Here is a 22,145-nt window from a genome sequence, read left to right as displayed (position 1 = left end):
GCACCTTTCATACATTCCATCCTCTGCAGGTATTAAAGGTGCTCATCAAGAGTAAGGGAAGCTCATTCAAGTAAGTTCTGGAAAGAATACAGCACCATTCAAGGATTCAGTGTATGGGACTAATGCAATATATGTATTAAACTGTAGGCTGACTTTTTACAGTTGTTACAGAACACAGACAGATGCACTGATTAGAGATACTACAAGAACATACAGGCTCTCACTTTCTCAGTAAGCTATGTGCCAGGCACAGTGATGCAATATGCTACTATATGCTACTAGCATTGATGTGCTTACTGTAACACAGTGACACTAGAAATATAACAATTTAATGCATATCCCCTGCCTTGATTTTTACCACTCTGCAAAACATTTCAAATGTTAGTATTTTACTTTAGGATTACTGCTGAATACAGCTTATTAAAATTATGTTTGTAGCCTGGTATTTCAAACACTACACGCAGTTGTACTACCTTTTCTTAATTTTTTCACATTCACTCCTAAAAGGTATCATCTGCACAGCAAAAATCAAAGCAAATTGTTCAAATCCTTAGCCTTTTACTCCACTTGCTCATTCAAATGATGCATTTCTTTGTGATATATTATCTCTGATTCCTACAATACAACACCATCCAACTTAAAAATTCAGACTGAATATCTGGAGTAAAATAATAAAAATGACCTTTCTCACTGAGTAATAACAGTGGAAAGTGTCAAACAACTAAGGCTTGTGTCACTTATTTATGATGGTAAGGAACAGCTAGTGAAACAGTCCTGTAGATTTAATTTGAATGACTCCTGTGTTTTAAAAGTGGGGCTTGCTAGTTTTCACACACAGATATTCTAGGACTACAGTTTAAATGATCACAGGTGGGGCAGGATAGTATGCCACATGCATTTCACATTTGAAGGAAGTACAGTTCCATTCCACAGCTATTCAAAGCAAACTGGTGACTTCTTAGCTTACAATTTAGCAAGTACAACTAAGTCAAACATTGGTCAGGAAATATTTTTTTTCCTCTGGAACATGACAACAAGAATAAACTGCAAAGTACTGATAACGTAGGGCAAAAGACAAAGCAAAAAAACCCTGCATAAAACAGTACCCTGTAGAACACACACAATGGAGTACAATATGAAAAAAAACACTGTGCATTCATACCTACAAATGTTCCTGCACTGCTGCTCATACTAACTGGCCTTGCAGATGAAAAGAAAATGTCATCATCATCATCAAAGCAGATAAGGTCAGGTTCACTGCCTGACACAGGCTTCACTGGCTGTACAGGCTGCTGACTGGTATAAGGTCCCTCCTCAGCTGCTGTGAATGCTTTGGTCCTTGCTGGTATGGACTGCCTTGGAGCTGGAATAAGAGGTGTCACCACTTTACTGTCCATAGAGAGTGACTTTTTAGGTAGTGTTGGCCTTGGGGCAGGCACAGGAAATTTCCTTTCTCCATTAACACTGTTTTCTGTAGATGTCTCACCAGCAGTGTCAGATGAGCCATTACTGATGCTGGATAACAACACTGGTTTGGGCTTCTTTGGAGGCTCCAGTCTGCTGCCATCAAATGAGCCAACAGCTTGAGATTTTGGCAGAAGTGGTGGTCCTTCCCTTGTAGCACCTTTTGATTTTCCCTCTATTCCACTGTTCCACTCCCCCGATATCCTATTTGCAACAGATGGCTTGGGACCTAATGTGGGCTTTGCAGCAGAAATCCCAGGCTTTGCAGACAGAGATCGTGGAAGAACTTCAGGCCTTTTTTGCGATCCTGCAGCAGAACTTTCAACACTATTCTGGGCCTCGAATGCCTGTATCCTTGAAAGAATACTGTTTTGGTTGCTGTCCGAGCTCATTTCTTCAACTATTACTTGTGCCCCTGAGATTTCTTTCAGTGTTGTTTGTGTAGAAATGGGCCGGGTTTCACATGTGGCTATGCTTTCAAACTTGTGCTGGATTTGGTCTCTAGTTTCTTGAGATGGGACTTTGGTTCTGGGCTTTGGCACTGGATACTTCAAAATGTCATTCTCCTGGTTCTGTGTCTGCACATAAGAGCTCTGTATGGAAACTACTACTGGTCCATTTATCAAAGGTGGTCCAGGCGAGTTGGGTGAGAGAGGCTCAGGAAGGTTTTTCACTAAAAAAGAATGTTTAAAAAATCATTACTATTATGTAACAAAAACATTCCATCTTTTAAAATGGTACGCACACAATAAATTGTCTGACACCGTAAAATAAGCACATAATTATTTAGTTGCTGTGCTGCGCTAGTCAAACATTTAGAGATGTAGAATTACCGGATCAAAGCCTCAGCATCGATGCATACCAGCAGATATAGTAAACTATCAATTTGTGAAGGAAGCTATTGGATGGTTTTAGAAAACCATACATAACAAACGTTCAAATTAGAAACAATGTATGTAAGTACTCATGGTTTCAATGCATCTTCCAGAGGCCACTCTGCTGTGAGTATCAGTTAGGCTCTTCTTCCAGAGAACACCCCCACAACCAAAGATTTCTGCCTATAGTAAGTGGGAGGCATATGCCCCCTTGTCATAGAAAATGCAATACTAGGATGTTTTAAAAGCATGGCATACTGCTCCACAGGGGACATCTATGGGGCATCAGCTTTCGAGAGAAGAAATGGCAGCATCTGAGTGCCTTCCGGTCACAAAAATGTCACCCTTCAGTGCAAATTCCAGTGAAGGATGACCTAAGGCAGCTCCTTTTTCCCCAAGAAAGGAAAGGTCATTTGAATGGTCTGAAGTTAGTTGTTTGCTAAATTTCTATTCAGAGAACTTCTGATGTGCATAATTAAAACTTCACCCTTAGCAGTTTTATCAACCTGGCTCCATGGAACAGTGAGATGGAGCCCGGACTGTGTCCCTGGCAACCAGGCTTCCATTAGCTTTCCCTGCAATGCAGAAGTTAGGCAGGGAGAGAGAGAGGAGTGTAAAAGTATGTTCAGCATGAGGGGAAGATTGAGGGGTGGGTGCTCAATGAGCACACTGTTGGATGTTACTTCCATGATGGAGAATGGGGAAATCCACCATCTGGTGCTTGTGGATAGGAGGGCAGGGTTGCTTGTTGGCAAAGACTCTTGCAAGGGTGAGGGGTGACCAGTGAGGTATCCTATGGCACGTCCCTTCCCTCACAAGTAATGCATGTGCAGGGGGTAAACCATAAAAAAAAAAAAAAATCAAACCACTCCTAATGGCTGCTTAAATGGTGACCTCACCCAATCAACCTTTGCCCTGGTGATGGGACACAAATGAGCTGACTGACTAGGAGTGAACTTGTGAAGATACGTGAAGGCTGCCAGCCTAGCTAGAATTTTGTAGATAATTCTGTCATTTGTAAATACTAATACAAGCCGCAGGCTTGTTCTCTTAAATGGAAGAAAAAGCTGTTAAATGTTGAATGTCAAAATGTAACAAAAGTGCACTTTGCTGGAAGAAAGCTGATAAGTAAAGCCTTGTATGACTGTTTGATCTCAAACTCGGAGTTGTGATGTCTGAACCAGCAGATTCTTCCTATTGTTTTGAGACCAGAGTTAATTGTTGAATTTTACATATATAATGTCTTTAATTACTGTGGTTTCCTGACCAGGTGTAAGCTTACTAAGAAATGTAAATGTAGAGTTTCTGTTAGCCTGGGAAAACAGAGAATTGTTAAGAATGATGTAATCTAAAATGAGTCAGTAGGATGTATTACCAATTAAAAGGACTTTCTGAGATAGAGATAGAGAGAGAGAGCATTCTGGATTTTGTCTAAAGCTGACAACTCACCACCACTACTCTCCTTTTGCTCTATAGGTAAGTTTATTTAGAACTATGATTGCTCTTAAGAAAAGATAGAAAATAGTAAGTTTAGTCTAGCTGTTTTCTGTATTTATGTCAGAACTATTCTACTGTAGTATTTTAAGCACTTTCCTATGATCTCTGAACTCTTGACTAGCACTGTGTAGTAAGAAGTATTGTCTTGTGTTTTTATTATTTATTAAATATTTTTAAACCTTTCAACTGTGGCTGTTTTTCGTAGAGAATTTAAGCTCTAGAGTACATTGCATGGATATAGTGATACTGTACAAAGCCAGTCCAACAGTCTTGCTGCTCAGTCACTTACTATTTGGATAATAATATTGCACAGTAATAATTGGACACCCTTTGCTAAGGGCCTTATTAGTAGCTGATATAAGTGGTTGGTGGCAATGACTACTACCTTATAGCCTGGCAGCAAGGGGCATAGCTGGATAACCTGTGCCAGCCTTCCCTAGGAGTGTCTGTGTGTTTGTATATAACTTGTATCTTAAAGAGTGTGTGTGTCTATGTGTCAGCTACATGGGCAGGGACATGAAGCACTGGTTGGACAGAGAGGGTGCTGGAAGTTTTAGCTTGACCACTAGGCTGAGATCTGGACCCTATAGCTGTGCCAGTGGGGAGTCTTATTGGGGATCTGGAAAGAAAGGAAGAAACCAGCCCCGTACTGACTGTGATCTCTGTGTGCTCTTAAGGGAAATTGTACTTTACTGTGTGTGTATTTGTTATCCTTCCCAATGTGGACAATCCTCACTGGTGGTGAAGATTGAGGCTCCTTGATTACTGGGCCAGGGCACGGGCATCACATATTAATTGGTTGGCAGTGGTGGGATATCCACACCACATATTAATTGGTTAGCAACTGGCTTGTAGTGGTTTGGATAGTGAATTCCTGTAGCTTGTGAACAGTGATCACTGAAGGTGTCTTTATACTCTAAATCAGCCATGCAGTGAATATTCAGAGTTCATATCACAATTGTTTTATTTCTTTTGTTAGCTTAATTACTCGGGGAGAGCAGGCAACCATGTCAGAAGAAGAGTATGGCAAGCTGTCAAGGAGCCAGGTGGCTGAGATGTGCCAGGCTAAGGGACTGGTGCATGGAAACCTGACTAAGGTAGACATGATTGTAGCTTTGGTTACATCTGCATCAGAAAACAGCAATCAGGAGGGCAATCAGACTGGCCATGGAGATGTACAACACTTGGAGAATGGACAGCTCAACCTTTCTGCAGAGGGTTTAAAAATCCACCTGGAGCTAAAGAGACTTGAGTTGGAGGCAAGGAATTTGGAAACAGAAGCAGTAGAGACAGACTGAGATGTCTACAGGCCGATGAGAATGAGAAACTGCTATGCCTGGAAGCTGAGGAGAAGGAAAGGCAGAGGCATTACGAAAAGGAGATGCTGACTCTTCACCAGAGTCATGGAGGTAATGGGGAAGGAAGTAACCGGACCCCAGAAGCACAAAAGGTCAGTATATTTCTTCTGCAGTTTATAGAGGGGGATAACTTTGATAGTTTCATTCATATATTTCAGAGGGTATCTAAACAGTATGACGTTGACCAAAGGATCTGAGTACAGTTCCTGACCCCTTTACTCCATGGTAAAGCTGAAGCTGTGTTGTCTAAACTTTTTGTTTATATTGCTGCTAAGAACTGTCTGTTAGAATTTTTTAAGCTAACACCTGAAACTTATAGGAAAAAGTTTTGTGAGCATAGACACAAGGCAGATGAAAGTGTGTGTGAATATGTGTCTGAACTGAGCACTTGTTTTCATAGGTGGGTGACTGGATGTCAGGTCACCACTTCTGAAGGGCTGGCAGACCTTTTGGTGAGGGAACAAGCCCTTAGCACTTTGCCTGAGGACATGAGGAGCTGGTTAGCTGATAGACAATGTGCGATTTCAGATGAGTTGAGGAAGAAGGGAGACCTACACCTAGCAAGCAGGGCATCTCTGCACAAGAAAGGGATCCCCAGTACTGCTCATGGGTCTAAAAGAACCCATAATGGGCAGCCCAGACTGCCCCAACAGAATCTGCCAGTAGTAAGGGGAGCCACTAGTCCAGGTACATGTCTAGGACCTAGGGTTAAATGCAAGGTGAGGAACCAGTAAGTGGGAAAGAAACAATGCCAATAGTAAGTTGTCTCGAGACAACAAGGGTACCAAACTATCATCTTTCAGATGTCCTGATAAGGAAGGATTTGGATGAGGCAGTACCTTGTGTTAATGCAGTTACATGTAGTCAGGCTTAGAGATAAGCATGTGGGTCTGGTAGCCTGGGGAGACCCAAACAGACTGCATATTTGCAGCCAGGACTGGTGAGGCGGTTACTTCAGTGAGGGAGCTACTCTGTAGCAGTGAGACTGAAGGTGAACCACAGCTGCTTGTGGGTGCCAATGTTCCCTTGGACAGAGTGACTGCAAAGATAGAGGTGAGTAGTAGTACCCAGGCTGACAGTGAGGCACCTCTGTCAGGGATGCTAGACTTCCTGTGGAAGGGGAGCTGAGAAGGGTAACAAAGAGAGAGTTGAGACAGGCTCAGCTCTCAGAGCCTACACTGCAAGGCCTGTGGCAGGTAGCTAGTGAGGCACCTGATTCTCAAGGGAAGGGGGAATCTGTCTGGGACAAAGGGTTACTGTATAGAGACTGGACTCCTGAGAGAGGGCTAGAAAGTGAGAAGGTACAGCAGTTGGTAGTGCCTACAGCTTACCATCTGGCACTTTTAGCCATAGCCCATGATCTTCCCTTTGCAGGTCACATGGGCATAAAACACACAAAGAGACATATTGTGCAGAATTTCTATTGGTCTGGAATTTCCAGAGATGTGACAGGGTACTGCAGGACCTGTGAGCAGTGCCAAAAGGTAGGCAAGGCAAGAGATAAGGTGAGAGCTCCTTTGATGCCTTTGCCTGCGATTCAGGAGCCATTTCAGAGGGTAGCTATGGATATTGTGGGGCCTCTGATCACCCCAAGTTCCACAGGGAAAATGTATATCCTAGTGGCAGCAGATTATGCTACAAGATACCCTGAGGCAGTGGTGTTGTCCTCCATTGAGGCAGAAAATGTGGCAAATGCTTTGTTAAAGATTTTCAGCAGGATAGGTTTCCCAAAAGAAATACTGACTGACAGATGTGCCAATTTCATGTCAGACCTGCTGGCTTGTCTGTGGAAGTACTGTGGAGTGAAGCACCTGAAGACCACCCCCTACCATCCCCAGACTAATGGTCTTGCTGAGAAGTTAAACTCTACAATCAAGTCCATACGACAGGCATTTGCAGACCAGTTTAAGATGGAGTGGGACAAATACTTGCCCCATCTGTTTGCTTACAAAGAGGTTTCCCCAGGAATCCACAGGTTTTTCACCCTTTGAGCTGCTGTATGGGCATAGGGTGAAGGGACCGCTAGATTTAATTTGTGATGAGTGGGAAGGTGTGTGAGAATCTCACAAGAAGTCTGTTGTGGCATATGTCCTAAACCTCAGGACAATGTTCTGGGAACTCATGGGCTTGGCCCAGGAGTACCTGGCAGAAGCCCATCAACAGAAAAAGGTATGGTATGACAGGAATTCTCAAGCTAGAGAGTATGCTGTAGGGCAGCAGGTAATGGTTCTCATTGCTGTCAAATACAACAAGCTGCAAGCAGCTTGGGAGGGACCCTACAAGGTGGTAAGAAAGGTAAGTGATGTTAACTACATGGTGGAACTGCTAGGCAGGGGCACAAATTGTACCATGTTAACATGATGAAACCTTACCATGCTAGAGGGGCCCTTGTGCTCAGTATTTGCAGTGGACTGCAGGAGGAGTCTGAGGGAGATCTGGTCATTGATTTCTTCAGTGAGGCTCGGACTGACACCTCAGTGGAAGGGGTAGCAATGGCTCAGCAACTATCTCCTACCCAGGTTCAAGAAATCCGACCAGTGTTACAGGAGTTTGGGGACATGTTCACTGGGAAACCAGGGTGCACCTACCTGGTGCAGCACCAGGTGGATACAAGACCACAAAGGCCTATTGGGCAGTCCCCTTACAGGGTGCCTGAGAGAGTCAAACAGACTCTGAGGGAGGAGAAACAGGAAATTTGGAACTAGGGGTAATTCAAGAGTCCAACAGGCTCTGGGCCTCCCCAGTGGTGCTAGTGCCAAAAGAGGATGGCAGCACCAGGTTCTGTGTGGACTACAGGAAATTAAGTAGTCACACAGAGTGAGATGCTTACCCCATGCCTAGGACAGATGAGGCCCTAGAGCAGCTGGGTGGGGCTAAGTATTTTACCACCACTGATCTTACCAAGGGTTACTACTGGCAGGTGCCCTTGACTCCCGGTGCTAGAGAGAGGTTAGCCTTTTTGACTCCTTTTGGCTTGTATGAATTCACAAAGATGCCCTTTGGGATGAAGAATGCCCCAGTGACTTTCCAGAGGCTGATAGATCATATCCTAGTAGGAGCAAGAGGGTCTGCCTTTGCTTACTTAGATGACATTGCCATCTACAGCCAGTCCTGGCAAGAGCACCTTCAGCATGTCCGGGAGGTGCTGGGCAGACTACAGAGGGCAGGGTAGACCATTAAGCTGAGCAAATGTCAGGTGGGTATGGCAGAGGTCTCCTACCTGGGACATAGAGTGGGAAGTGGTAAGATCAGGCCAGAACCTGCCAAAGTGGAAGCCATTCAGGCATGGCCTGCACCTGTTACCAAAAAGCAGGTGAGGTCGTTCTTAGGGACAGCAAGGTACTACAGAAAGTTCATCCCCAGTTATAGTACTACAGCTACTCCTCTCACAGGCCTGACAAGGTAGAACAGGCCAGATAAGGTAGTGTGGACGGACCACAGTATGTGAGCAGGCATTCCAGAAGCTTAAAGAAGCTTTGGGAGGACTTTTCGTGTTAGCCAGTCCAGATTACAGCAAAGAATTTCTTGTGCAGGTGGATGCTTCGAACCACGGGGTGGGGCTGTACTTAGCCAGATTTATTCAGAGGAAGACAGCACCCAGTGGTTTATCTCAGTCGTAGGCTCCAACTCAGGGAGGAATGCTATGCAGCTGTAGAAAAGGGATGTATATCCATAGTCTGGGGACTGCAGAAACTTCAGCCTTATCTGTATGGAAGAAAATTCACTGTAGTGACAGATCACAATCCCCTAACATGGTTAAACAGAGCCAGCCAGCAAAATGCCAAGTTGCTAAGATGGAGCCTGGGGTTGCAAGCATATGATTTGTCAGAGCAGCACTGCAGTAGGAGTAGCAATGCCAATGCAGATGGGCTCTCAAGACAGGGAATGGGGTACGGTATACTCAGATAGACCTAACCCTCTCAAGCAACGTTTCGCAAGGGTCACTTGAAAAACTAGCTTGAGTTCTCCAGGGGTAAGATATGTGAAGGCTGCCAGCCTAGCTAGATAGCATTTTGTAGATAATTCTGTCATTTGTAAATATTAATATAGACCACAGGCTTGTTCTCTTAAATGGAAGAAAATGGTGTTAAATGTTGAACGTCAAAAATATAACAGTGCACTCTGCTGGAAGAAAGCTGATAATCAAGCCTTGTATGACTGTTTGATCTCAAACTCGGAGCGGGGATGTCTGAACCAGCAGATTCTTCCTATTGTTTTGAGACCAGAGTTAATTGCTACATTTTACATATATAATGTCTTTAGTTACTGTGGTTTCCTGACCAGGTGCAAGCTTACTAAGAAATGTAAATGCAGAGTTTCTGTAAGCCTGGGAAACCAGAGAATTGTTAAGAATGATATAATCATCTAAAATGAGTCAGCAGGATGTATTATCAATTTAAAGGTCTTTCTCAGGGAGACTGGGAGAGAGAGCATTTTGGATTTTGTCTAAAGCTGACAACTGTCTTTTGGCTTTTCCTGGTTAGGGATCACCACAGCAGAACTCTGGTCCGCTAATGATTGGCAGTCGATTTTTTATGGTGCCGAGTTGCAGCCCGAAGCCCAACCTTCAAAAAAGCTGACAACAACTCACCAGTACTCTGCTTTTGCTCTATATGTAAGTTTATTTAGAACTGTGATTGCTCTTAGGAAAAGATAGAAAATGAGTTTAGTCTAGCTGTTTTCTGTATTTATGTCAGAACTATTCTACAGTATTATTTTAAGCATTTTCCTGTGCTGTCTGAACTCTTGACTAGCACTGTGAAGTAAGAAATATTGTCTTATGTTTTTATAGTTTATTATTAAACATTTTTAAACCATTCAACTGTGGCTGTTTTGTGTAAAGATAATTTAAGCTCTAGAGTACACTGCATGCATATAGTGATACTGTACAAAGCCAATCCAATAGTCTTGCTGCTCAGTCACACTTACTATTTGGATAATAATATTGCACAGTAATAACTGGACACCCTTTGGTAAGGGCCTTATTAGTAGCTGATATTAGTGGTTGGTGGCAGTGATTACTACCTTATAGCCTGGCAGGAAGGGGCATAGCTAGAGAACCTGTGCCAGCCTTCCCCAGGAGTGTCTGTGTGTTTGTATATAACTCATATCTTAAAAAGAGAGTGTGTGTGTGTGTGTGTGTGTGACCTACTTGGGCATGGACACGAAGCACTGGTTGGACAGAGAGGGTGCTGGTGGTTTTAGCTTGACCACTAGGCTGAGATCTGGACCCTATAGCTGTGCCAGTGGGAAGTCTTATTGGGGATCTGGAGAGAAAGGGAGAAACCAGCCCCAGACTGACTGTGATCTCTGTGTGCTCTTAAGGGAAATTGTACTTTATTGTGTGTGTATTTGTTATCCTTCCCAATGTGGATGCCCCTCACTGGTGTTACTGGTGAGGATTGCGGCTCCTTGACTACTGGGCCAGGGCACGGGAGTCACACAACTCATGAAGGATGGTGACAAAAAAAGACAGTTCTATCAAAAGAAATTCACTAACCTGGGCACATAGCAACTGAGATATGGTGAAATTATTTATTTGCCAAATTAAGTAGTGGCCTGTTCACCACAATTGTGTGACTTCAAAGTTGACAGATTTAAGTTCAGTAGGTAAGGAAGAGTGAAGGACCCCATAATGCCCTGTATGTGTTTCATTGTTGAACAGCTCAGTACTTTCAAAGAACAGTGTGGCAAACAATTGTTTTTATTCTTGCAAACAATTCTATACCTACCTGAAAGGACACTAGCAGAAGGAAAGGAATTACTAGACTTGTGCACCTGATACATAAGCACCTTGGCCCTCCTAACCACCATGCTCAGATGGGGAGGGAAAACCATCCAAAACTGAACAACTAAGGGAGAGGAATGTGCCCCTCCTATGTAGCAAGGGCCAGCTAGGAGGTAAATGAATGCTACGGACCCTTAGCAAAAAGGAAATGTTGTTCAAAAATACACTAGCAAGTGAAAAGTAACTTCATGTTGAAACTACAAATCCTCAGTGGCCAATTCATGTATAGCTGTTTACAAAAATGTGAGGTTCCTAAAATGAAATGTCTTTGAAGGTTGAAAGTGCCAGTCATACAAAACTGTGTTAAATAGATTTCCTATACATGCAAGACTGCAGTGTACTTACACTGCAACTTATTTCATACAGGATTATATGGCTACATTAATAATTATTGTCACTTACATTTTGCAATATTATGTACTGCCAACTAATTCTACCAGAGAATTACTTAAGTCTTGCTCTAACATTACATACAAATGCAAAATTTTACAGCAGTAATTAGATTATAGGATGCAGTAGACCAGAACACATTCAGGACTCAGTGTTTGAAATGCAGTTAATTTGATGAGCAAATAAAGAGTGGTCTCTTTACAACAAAGATCTCTAAGTTGAGCAACAATGTACTTTTAATGGTTAACAAAGACTTTCCAGAGTCCCAATAGAACACCAAGGTAAGAAAGATTTGTGTTTTGCTTCCTCCTCCACCACTTAGCACCCATCAACCCTCTCATGATACACTGGCCCATACATTACCTGAAACAGATGAAAGCTGATTTGCCTGTTCATTAATCTTGAATCGATGGCCAATCAGGGGAGGCCATTATTCAGACAGCCATCGTTGTTTGTTTGTCTTTTCAGCTTTTCCCAGTTAGGGGTTGCTACAGCGGAACTCCGGTCCGCTAATGTACACATGCTTTATTCCGCAATGCCTATGGTGGTCAGCAAAATGGTATGCAATAATGAGGTCCACAAATGCATACTGCTGTGTGTCTTCAGCTCCAGCTACAACTTCTGCTGCTTTGTCTTGACTAGTCTATCACATGCCAACAACTGCTGGATACTGCCTTGTGTACTGTAGTGACACATAGCCCCCTACTAGGTGCCAGTTTAAGCAGCAGGAACAGCTGCCTCTCTTCTCTGAGGGTGGGTGAGCAGGGATTGGCTGCTCACTCGCATCTTCCTTGCCAGATTCTCTGGTGGTTTAGTAGTTAACTGAACTCTGGTTGTGTCTGCGTCACATTTAGAGTGTTATCCTTTGACACCATGGGGGTGGACATTTTGTTTAATCTTACTTAATAAAAAGGTCTTTATAAGTCTCTCCTACATCCTCCACCTTCTCTCCTTCAAACTATATGACTAATTCTAGGGACACACTACCACTACATCAGAAATAATGGATAGACTTAAAATTTACTGTACAGCCAATTTCCTTTTGCTTTGAGATAGGTAAGAACAAATGGAAAGATAGACCTCAGACTTAGTAATGCTGGTTTTAGAAATTGGTAAGAATCAAACTCAAACTGGGGAAGTACAGTGGAGTACGCACTGCCCATCTGTGAGAAACTTGTACATCTGTATATTATAAGTAACTTTGTACTGTGCCCATAAATTTTTGCTTAACAACTTTACACTATTCATTATCTTATTTACTGCTCTTACATCCAATATCAGGCAGTCTGCATATTTCACAAGTCAATGTGTCGGTTCTGATATTTTAACAATTGATTACATGCGGGGAGACTTTATAGGCTCATAGGTAATTACTAAGCAACTGGTCCAACAGACCACTGAAGAGGCTAGCCTAATTTCCTACATTTTTCAGAGTGCTACTTTTTAAAGTGACTTGGTCAGAGTCAAACACAGGCAAACAGAGGTTGAGGGAATCAAACCCATAAATACAGGAAGCAGTTTATTAACATATCATAGCTTTAATCCCGCTGAACAAACATAAATCAGTGAGAAACCTTCACAGGGAACTGGTGTTAAGTTATGTTCACAGACTTATTTTCTTGTTTATTTTTACTTGTTAACTGAAATACAATACAAAGGAAAAGACAGTTATTCACAAACAATACAAATTATTGTGATGAAAGCTTTATCACTCATGAATGAAATAATAAAGTAAACAGAATAATTATGAAAACTAGGTACTGACAAAATGCATTGTTACAGAAACCAAGAATTAGCATAAACAAAAAATACCAAGTTTGCTGAAATGTGAAAAGTACAATGATTTCCTGCACAACAAAGTATAAGGTGGTAAAGATCAGATATCATGGAGTTAAATGTTAACAGCACATAATTACAGTGAACTGGGAAGGGAAAACAAGTGACATGAGGGCTAGTTTAGTTATGTTCAAGTGTTAAAAATGAAGTAGCATCCACCATAATCATTAAGGTATTTGTATTTATATGCTTACAACATACAGGCCTGGAGCTGTTTTTTGAACCTAGGGAGACTTACAGTTTCTTATACCAAGAACAGCTGCACTCCAAATGGCTAGAGTTACCCTTGAAAAAAAAACAGTTGTATTAGCTTTTACTATCTGACAAATTATTAAACTTTAGTTTATTTTCAGTAATATGTAGAAATGTGGTACTGAATGATGGATTCACAGTGATAGTTGAGAAGTCTCACTCCAAGCAAGGGATTAGGACATTAATAAGCAATAATCTAATACTCTACAGACAGCAGAGAAATCAGATTGAAAAACAAATATTGAATGAAAAAAAGGAATTTCTATACACTCCTTCAAACCAATCACAAATATAGTCCAAAAAATCTGGTCATGTATTAACTTACTTCTTAAGCTGGGATCCCAAAAATCCCCAGTCGTTCCCAAGATATGACCCCCCCCCCTGCCAAATAGCTAGCATGTTCAGTACCCACTTTATTAACAGTATCTCCATTCCTCAGTCCCCTCTCCTAACGCATCCTTTCCCCTGTGCTCCACAAATAACCCACATCTTTTCTCCACCCCCATCACTGTCTAATCACACAACTTCATGTAACTCTCCCCCTTTCCCTCCAACCAGCCCCTACTGCGTTTACCAAAAAACTCCTACTCAAACTAAAACCCTGTTCTGCTTCTGTTGATGAACTTCCTACTGAATACCTCTGGCTCACAGCTGACCCCATAGTCTACCCTAATATTCTTATAACTACATCCTTTCAAGAATCCTATGTTCCAATTTTATGGAAACAGTCTCACGTTATCCCACTACACACAGGGGGGAGCTCTACTGACCTAACCAACTTCCACCCTATAGCCACATTCTGCCCCCCCCTCTAAGTTTCTTGAGAAATCTGTAAATAAACAATCCCTTACCATCTCCTTCAAAATCAGTTCTTAACCCCACACAGCATAACTTTCAATGCACCCATAGCAGAAGTACTGTCTTATTATCCTTCATGAATACTGTCAACAAAGCTTGGGATTCTAACAAACTAGTCTCTTCAATTTTCCTTTACCTATCGAAAGAGTTGGACACTATTTCCCACCTCAAACTCTTGCAGCAACTATCCATTCTCAACTTCTCCTGTCCCTTACTTACACTGTTCGCCAGTTACCTAGCTTACAGGCACCAACTAGTTAGATGGCAAGACTCACTCTCAGTATATGTATCCGATCATACCGGTATTCCCCAAGGCTCCATCCTTGGTCTCCTTCTCTAATATATTTATTAATAATCTCTAATATATTTATTAATAATCGTCATACCTCTTCCGGTCAAGGTTCACTAATTCAATGTGCAGATAATTCCACCATCATCTGCTCTTCAAACTCTCTCCCTCCCCACCATCAAGCCATAATACAGGAAAGCTTTCACTTCTGTTGAGACGTGGCTAACTGATGCTCCACTTGTAATTAAGCATAAAAGAAACAAGTTCCTGCTAGTTACTCCCAAAACTCTTAACTCTTAGAAAGATAACTTTAAAATCTATTCTCTGAACAACACAGAAATGGAAAGTAGTTCCACATATAAAACTTTGCAGTGTGACTACAGCTGATAACCTCAGACTTGATCTCCATATACAGAACAATGTAAAAAAAAAAAAACACACCGGAAACTTGGAATACTGTACAGACACAAAGGACTTCTTAATGCCTCAGTCAAAACATTAGACACTACATACCTTCTATCATCACTCCTATACTGTGCCAAAACTCTTACTAAACTTCAGTCTACACTAAAAAGTAAACTTACGACTTATTGCAACAAAATACTGTTATCCAGTCTCTCAAAGGGCTTGAGCTACCACAGCATCTTACTTCTTATTACTACCCATAATCTGATATACAAACCAGCAACCTGCCCTGCCCTTACCTCTATCACCCATAACTCTCTCTCCAACAGATCCCCTCACTCAGAAGACAAGCAATTGCTAATGACTCACAAACCTAACAAATCTCATGGTAAAACCCTCTACTTGTGCTCAGTTGTAGAAAGCTGGAATTCATTACCTCATAATACTAGGTCCATCCCTAGCCTACTTTCCTTCAAACACAAACTAAATGAACATCTATCCCAAACCTGTCTCTACTCATGTACTAATCCTGGCTGAACATCTTCGCATCCCCCAATCTTGTCTATTTGTTAATCTACACTGAACCCCTTTCTTCAAAACCACCATTCATCTACCTTTTCATTTCCTGCCAAAGTACTAACTCTTACCTCCCTTTACAGCACTTCATTAATATTATCCTACTCGTATATTTTCTACAAAACATTTCCATACCTGCTCCTTCTTGCCTCCCTCCCTCCCTCATCTCCACCTTCATTTTCAACACTTCTTAATGCTTTATACTGCAACATAATCCCCTAGTTCTCTCAGACTTCATTATCTACCCCCTATCACTACATTACTCTACCTTTTTTAACTTGCATCTTCTCTCTTCACACTCATATCATTCCTTTACCATCAGCTCTGTTTCTGCCTTTGACCCTCCTTGAACATCCTAGCATAACTGTTCACTGTAAACTGCTCTCCTATAACATGCCATGTACATTTCATTATAGTTTTCATTTGTATGAATATCTTACTATTGTATGTTTATGCTATTTTTGTTTTGTATCTGGACCTTTTCTCCCTGGGCCTGCACTGAAAATGGATACTTTTGACCCAGTCGGACTTTCCCAGAAAACAAATGTGAATGAAAAAAAAAATCATCATTTAATTTCAGGGCTGCAGTCACCATCCATGAAGATCTTTGATCCCAGTTAAATAAAACTTCACTGCTTCCATATCCTCTTCAGCTATTTACAAATAACTAACATTATACAATAACTTCTTATTAGTATTAAAAAATGTTGCACGCTGATGGTCAGCCCAACCAGCCTGCTCATTGTAAATCGAGTATATACCAATAGAAAAAAAGTCCATTTGCTGAAGTACTACAGAGCAACCAGACTTCTATTAATATATGCTACTAAGGGCAGACCAAATATAAGAAAAATCAAGTGCATTCTGTAAAACTAAAGAAAAGTACAGTTGTGTACACTTACCATAAATGTAGATGTTCGAGTGTATTCACTGTTGCAGTCATCACATTTGGGTTATCTGCTTGCAGTAGCCCTCAGTCGGCCTGATTATCAAAGTCTTGGGTCCTGGGTCAGTTGCTGTCTCATCTTCTGTGACATCAGGTAGTCAGGGGTATAAAGCATGCAGCCGATGCCATTACATCAGTTTTTCTTGCCCCAGATGTCAGGTGTCGCCCTTAATGGGAAGCAATTAAATACAAATATACCAGGTTATACCTCCAACAAAAAAGCAAATACACCAAAAAGCTTTTAAGCATAGTAAAGGAGAACAGAGGTATAACCAAAAGAAGTCAGGGGGCTGGAGGGAGGGTAATCAGGACTGCAACAGTGAATACACTTGAACATCTACATTTATGGTAAGTGTACACAACTGTGCTATGCTCTTTGTGTTTCACTGTTGCAGTCATCACATTTGGGTAGATTCCCAAAGCGAAGGATGGGAGGAGGAAATTAGATAGCATTAGGACCAGCTATAAGGCCCTGCAAGACTGCAGTGACAAAGCAAGCTCTGGATTTAGAGAAAATTGACAAATGGTAATGTTTGGTGAAAGCATGCACAGAACTCCACGTAGCAGCTTCTAGGATGTCTCTGGTAGGGACACCTCTGAGAAAGGCTGTAGAGGTAGATGCAGCCCAGGTTGAATGGGGTCTAATCCCCTGTGGGACAGGTTTTCCATGGTGCTTACAGCAGAAATGAATGCAATGGCCTATCCATTTAGAAATGGTTTGCTTTGAAATAGCCTTCCCCTCTGCCCCTGCAGCAAATGCCACCAGCAGTTGTTCAGATTTCCTTTGAGGTTTAGTCCTGTCCAAGTAAAATCTAAGTTGTCTGTGCACATCTAAGGAGTGAAGTATTCATTCTCCTTTGTTCTGTGGATTATAAAAGAAGGTTGGCAAATGAATGGACTGATTAAGAGCCACACTGGATACCACCTTGGGCATGAAAGAGGGATTGGTCCTGAGGGACACCCTGTTCACATGAAAGATGATGAAAGGCTCCACTGCCATAAGGGCCTGTAATTCAGATACCCTTCTTGTTGAAATGATTGCTAAAACGAAAGCTGTTTTCCAAGAAAGGGATTTTAACTCTGCAGTTGCAGCTGGCTCAAAAGGAGGAAGAGTGAGTTTTTCAAATACAAAATTTAGGTCCCAGGCTGAAGTTGGGGCTCTCCTAGGTGGTCTTAAGTTTTTGGCCCCTCTGAGGAACTGCTTGAGCAGTGGGTGAGAAAAGAGGTGTGGTTCTGTGTTGTAATGAGCTGAAATGGCTGAGGTCTGAATTATGATGGAGGAAAAGGAAAGGCCCTTGTGAAGCATCTCAGTTAAGTTTTGAAGAATCTGAGGTAAATTGGGCGCTGCTGTGGCCATCCTTTGAGTTTGGTTCCAGGCACAGAATCTTTTCCATTTTTCAGCATAAGATTTTCTAGTACTAGGCCTCCTTGCCTCAAAAATGACATCCAACACTTGTTCACTGAGGGATGGTAATGGAGAGATTAGGTAATTAGCCAGGCTGACAGGTTCAGGGTTTGAAGCTGGGGGTGCAAAATCTGGCTCTCCTGCTGAGACAGCAGGGTAGAAATCTGAGGTAGGTGTCATGGGCCCAGCTGTGACAAACTGCACAAGAGGGGGTACCAGTGTCAGCATGGCTAGTCTGGTGCAATCAGTATCATCCTTGGTTTGTCCTGTTTGATCTTTAGTAGTACTCTGGAGAGGAGAGGCAGAGGAGGAAAGGCATAAACTGATAGATTTTTCCAGCTGAAGGACAGAGCATCCACTTTCCAAGCTTGTTTGGGGGGATTCCTTGTGCAGAATTTGTCCAATTGGTAGTTCTGGGGGAGGCAAACAGGTCTACATCTGGGATCCCCCATTTGTTGATCAACATGTTGAAAATCTTTGGTTCCAGTTTCCACTCATGGGTCCATGAAATTTCTGCTTAGTTCGTCTGCCAGAGTATTTAGTTTTCCTGGCAGGAATTGAGCCTGTAGATGCACTTGGTAGCTCAAGGCTGTGTTCCACAGAGCCATGGCTAGTCTGCAGAGGGGGTAAAAATGGGTACCACCCTGCTTGTTTATGTACCACATAACAGTGGTGTTGTCCGTCTTTACCATTAATTGTCCTGGAAGAATGTTGTCCTTGAAGGCTGTCAGAGCATTCTGTACAGCTAACATTTCTTTTTGATTGATATGCAAGTGCATTTGACTTGGGTTCCATTTGCCCTGAATGCACTTCCCTGCCAGGTGACCCCCCCCCATGCATAGTCTGATGCATCTGTTGTTGGTAGTTGGTAGAGTGAATGGTAGTCCCTTGTTTTTGTGGCAGGCCTCTGCCCACCAAAGGAATTCTAACCGTAGGCAAGGTATGATAGGAATCATTGCATCTAGATCCTGAGAATGTTGACACCATAGGCTTTTTAGATACCACTGTAGTTTCCTCATATGCAGTCTTGCATATGGAATTAGTAGAATGCACAAGGCCATGAACCCCAAGGCTTGCAGTATTTGCCTTGCAGATAGCAGTGCTTTTGTGGCCACTAGTTTGAAGTAAGTTGTCAAATGAATTTGTTTCTCTGGCGTGAGGAAAGCCATCTGGGAAGTTGTGTTCAAGCTTGCTCCCAGGAATATAATTTGTTGACAGGGTACCAGATGTGATTCTTTTCATTTATGGTGTACCCCAGACAAGTTAACACCTTTTGTACAAATACCAGATGATTCAGAAGTATGTCCTGGCTTTCTGTCTGAATTAGACAATCGTCCAGATATGGGTATATTTGAATATTTCTTTGCCTGCAATATGCAATGACTGGAGCTAGGCACTTTGTGAATACCCTGGGCGCAGTAGATAAGCCAAAGGGCAGTGCAGAGAACTGATAGTGCATGTAGCCTGCTTTGAACTGTAGGTATTTTCTGCAAGATTACCTGATTGGGATGTGCAGATAGGCTTCCTTTAAATCTAGTGTTGCCAGCCAGGCATCTTTGCCTACCATGGGAAGCAACTGGTGAAGAGTTAGCATCATGAATTTTGGAATCACCAAAAAGGTGTTTAGGATAGACAGGTCTAGGATAGGACTCCATGAGTTGTCTTTTCTGGGTACCAGGAAAAGTCTTGAATAGAAACCTTGTCCTTTTTCCTCTTCTGGTACAGTCAGAACAGCCTTTAATCTTAAGAGAGAGAGTACTTGCTTTTGAGCCTCTGCCCACTGATTTGGGGATAGAGCTGGCCAGCCGTTTGGGGTTGGTAACGTGTGGAAGTGAAATCTGTATCCTTGGGAAACTATGTTTAAAACCCATTTGTCCTGGGTAATGAGTTCCCAGTTTTTGCTTGCAGAGCAATCTTTCCCGCTAAAGGAGCAGTCAGTTGAGAAGTGCTTGGAGGTTTTAAAGTTAAGTCATTGAGACAGCTAACCATAGGGGGGAGTCTTACTACTCCCTGATTTGGAAGTCGGAGCCCCCCACTGCTTAGTCCTGTGCGTACCCTGGGAATGAAGCCTGGGTGTTCTGCTGGTTCTGGGTTTGAACTGAGAAGGCCTGGAAGAGGCAGGAAAGGACCAATTTTTTGATGGCCAATGCCTACTAAATCTAGGAGGCTGCATTTGTAAGAAATCTTTAACAGTTTGCATAGATTTAGCTTTTTAAGAACTATGTCTGCTTTGTCGCCAAACAGGAAGTCATGATTTAAGGGAGCATCCAGCAATTTAGTTTTAACATGATCTGGTAAAGATTGCTCCTTAAGCCAAGCACGCCTTCTAAGTACAGACCCGGTGACAGCAGCCCTGCAAGATGCCTCTAGTGAATCAAAACCACATTGCAAAGTATGTTTTCCAACATGTTCAGCAGAATGCATTAAATCCTGTAAATCCTTATTTTCAGCACAATCAGGAATCAACATCATTTTCTGTTTAAGCAATCCAATAATATGCTGCTGATACTTTAACATATGAAACTGGCAATTTAAGGCCCTGATGGCCAAGGTTGCAGAGGTGTATACCTTCTTACCCCATCTATCCAGCGCCCTGGAATCTCTATCACAGGAGGTAGGATTTTTGGCAGTAGTAGCCTTAATACCCCTGGGTCTGTGTGAAATGGTCTCAGGATCCGCAGTAGGATTTTTAAAAAGGAGCTTGTGAGAATCAGGAACCCTGTAATATCTATCAGGTTTTCTGGGAACAGGAGGTAAAGAGTCAGGGGCCAAGCTAGATTCCGAAAAGACATCGTCAACAATGTCCGGCACAGGAGGGATAGCTAAAGGCCTGTGTTGGGGCAGGAGTAAGAAATCTCCAAGCCTCTTTTTAGAATCAGAGTAATCCTGGCTTTCCCAGTGAAAGTGCTCCCTAAGAGTATGCAAGGTTTCACCAAAAGAAAAATCCTCTGGGGGAGAAGCAGAGGGAAGAGAGTCCTCTGCATCAGAATCCTCAAAGGTAGATAAGGTTAAATCCTGGTCATCAGAGGAGACAGAAAATTCAGAATCCTGGTCAGAAGTATCATAAGCAAATTCAGTCCTAGGTCTCTTAGAGGGGGACGGTTGGCTTCCCCTGATTAAAGTAATAAGGTCTTCCGCCATTCTTATCATTTGTTTTTTAGGCATAGAGGCCTGACCATGAGGTCTGGGCATCAGTTTCCTAGGCATGGTTCGAGTTTTAAGCCTAGAAGAAGAAGATGGCATCGGTTTAATATGCAAGTCAGTAGGCCTGAATACACACTCAGAAGCCGGTGCCTGCATAGTGGCTCCGGACCCATCCAAGGTAGAGACATCTGCAGGTTCCACAGCTGAAGCATCTCGCAGCATACCGGACTTTGAATGGGTCTCAGTAGAGGCCTGCGAATCTGAAGTAGCAGGTATCAGGGGCTGCAAAAGTGCCTCACTAAGTACCGGCGAACTAGCGACTAGCTTAGGAGAAGCGTCATCGGCAGCTTTGGATCTAGGCAGCCTGTCTGTCTTTATCTTTGTGTTTTTTCAGAATGTCGGTAGTCTGGTGGCTTTCCAAAGACATATCTGGATAATTGAACAGAGTACCAAAATATTTAGAAGCGAAAATGTACTGACGACGAACAGTTTGTGGTTTAAATAAGGCACAAAACCAACAGTGAGGTACGTCGTGGTCAGGGCCTAGGCAAGGAATACAGTACGAATTAAAATCTTTATGAGGTATTTGCTTTCCACAAGAAATACAATTACTGACTTTTACTGAAATCGGTTTAGAGCAAGAAAAAGTTTCCCCAACGGGGTACTTAGCTTTAGTTGAAGACTTTGGTTCTGAAACTTGAAAACGAAAATTTCAGGAGTCGGCCAACCGGCACTTGCGAACTGCTTCTGCTTTGGGCACCGCATGGCAAGAAAGATTGATGTAATGGAGTCGGCTGCATGCTTTATACCCCTGACTACCTGACGTCACAGAAGATGAGACAGCAACCGACGCAGGACCTAAGACTTTGATAATCAGGTCGACTGAGGGCTACTGCAAGCAGATAACCCAAATGTGATGACTGCAACAGTGAAACATGAAGAACATCAGAAATGTACCTGTTTTCACTTGTATTTCTTAGCTGTCTGGGCAGATTGTCGTACCTCTGAACTGTTCGGATTTTTGGAGAATGTTCACATTTTTGTCTCATTGTTAAATATTAA

The 22,145-nt window shown here is 42.5% G+C and overlaps 1 protein-coding gene across 4 annotated transcripts in view; it reads right to left on the bottom strand.

Annotated features, from left to right (window-relative positions):
• The window catches only part of SH3D19 (SH3 domain containing 19), a 2,322,497-nt gene that overhangs the window by 1,062,996 nt on the left and 1,237,356 nt on the right, over nucleotides 1–22,145 (bottom strand). For all 4 annotated transcript variants that reach the window (XM_044062032.1, XM_044062033.1, XM_044062034.1 and 1 more), the window contains one exon: nucleotides 1,163–2,137. In XM_044062032.1, coding sequence (XP_043917967.1) covers nucleotides 1,163–2,137 — 975 coding nt within the window. The remainder of the gene's footprint in view (nucleotides 1–1,162; nucleotides 2,138–22,145) is intronic.

Source organism: Protopterus annectens, chromosome 2.part1, assembly GCF_019279795.1.
Source record: "Protopterus annectens isolate FY-2018-M chromosome 2.part1, PAN1.0, whole genome shotgun sequence".
Classification (NCBI taxonomy): domain Eukaryota; kingdom Metazoa; phylum Chordata; order Ceratodontiformes; family Protopteridae; genus Protopterus; species Protopterus annectens.
This window is presented reverse-complemented; position numbering and strand designations above follow the sequence as displayed.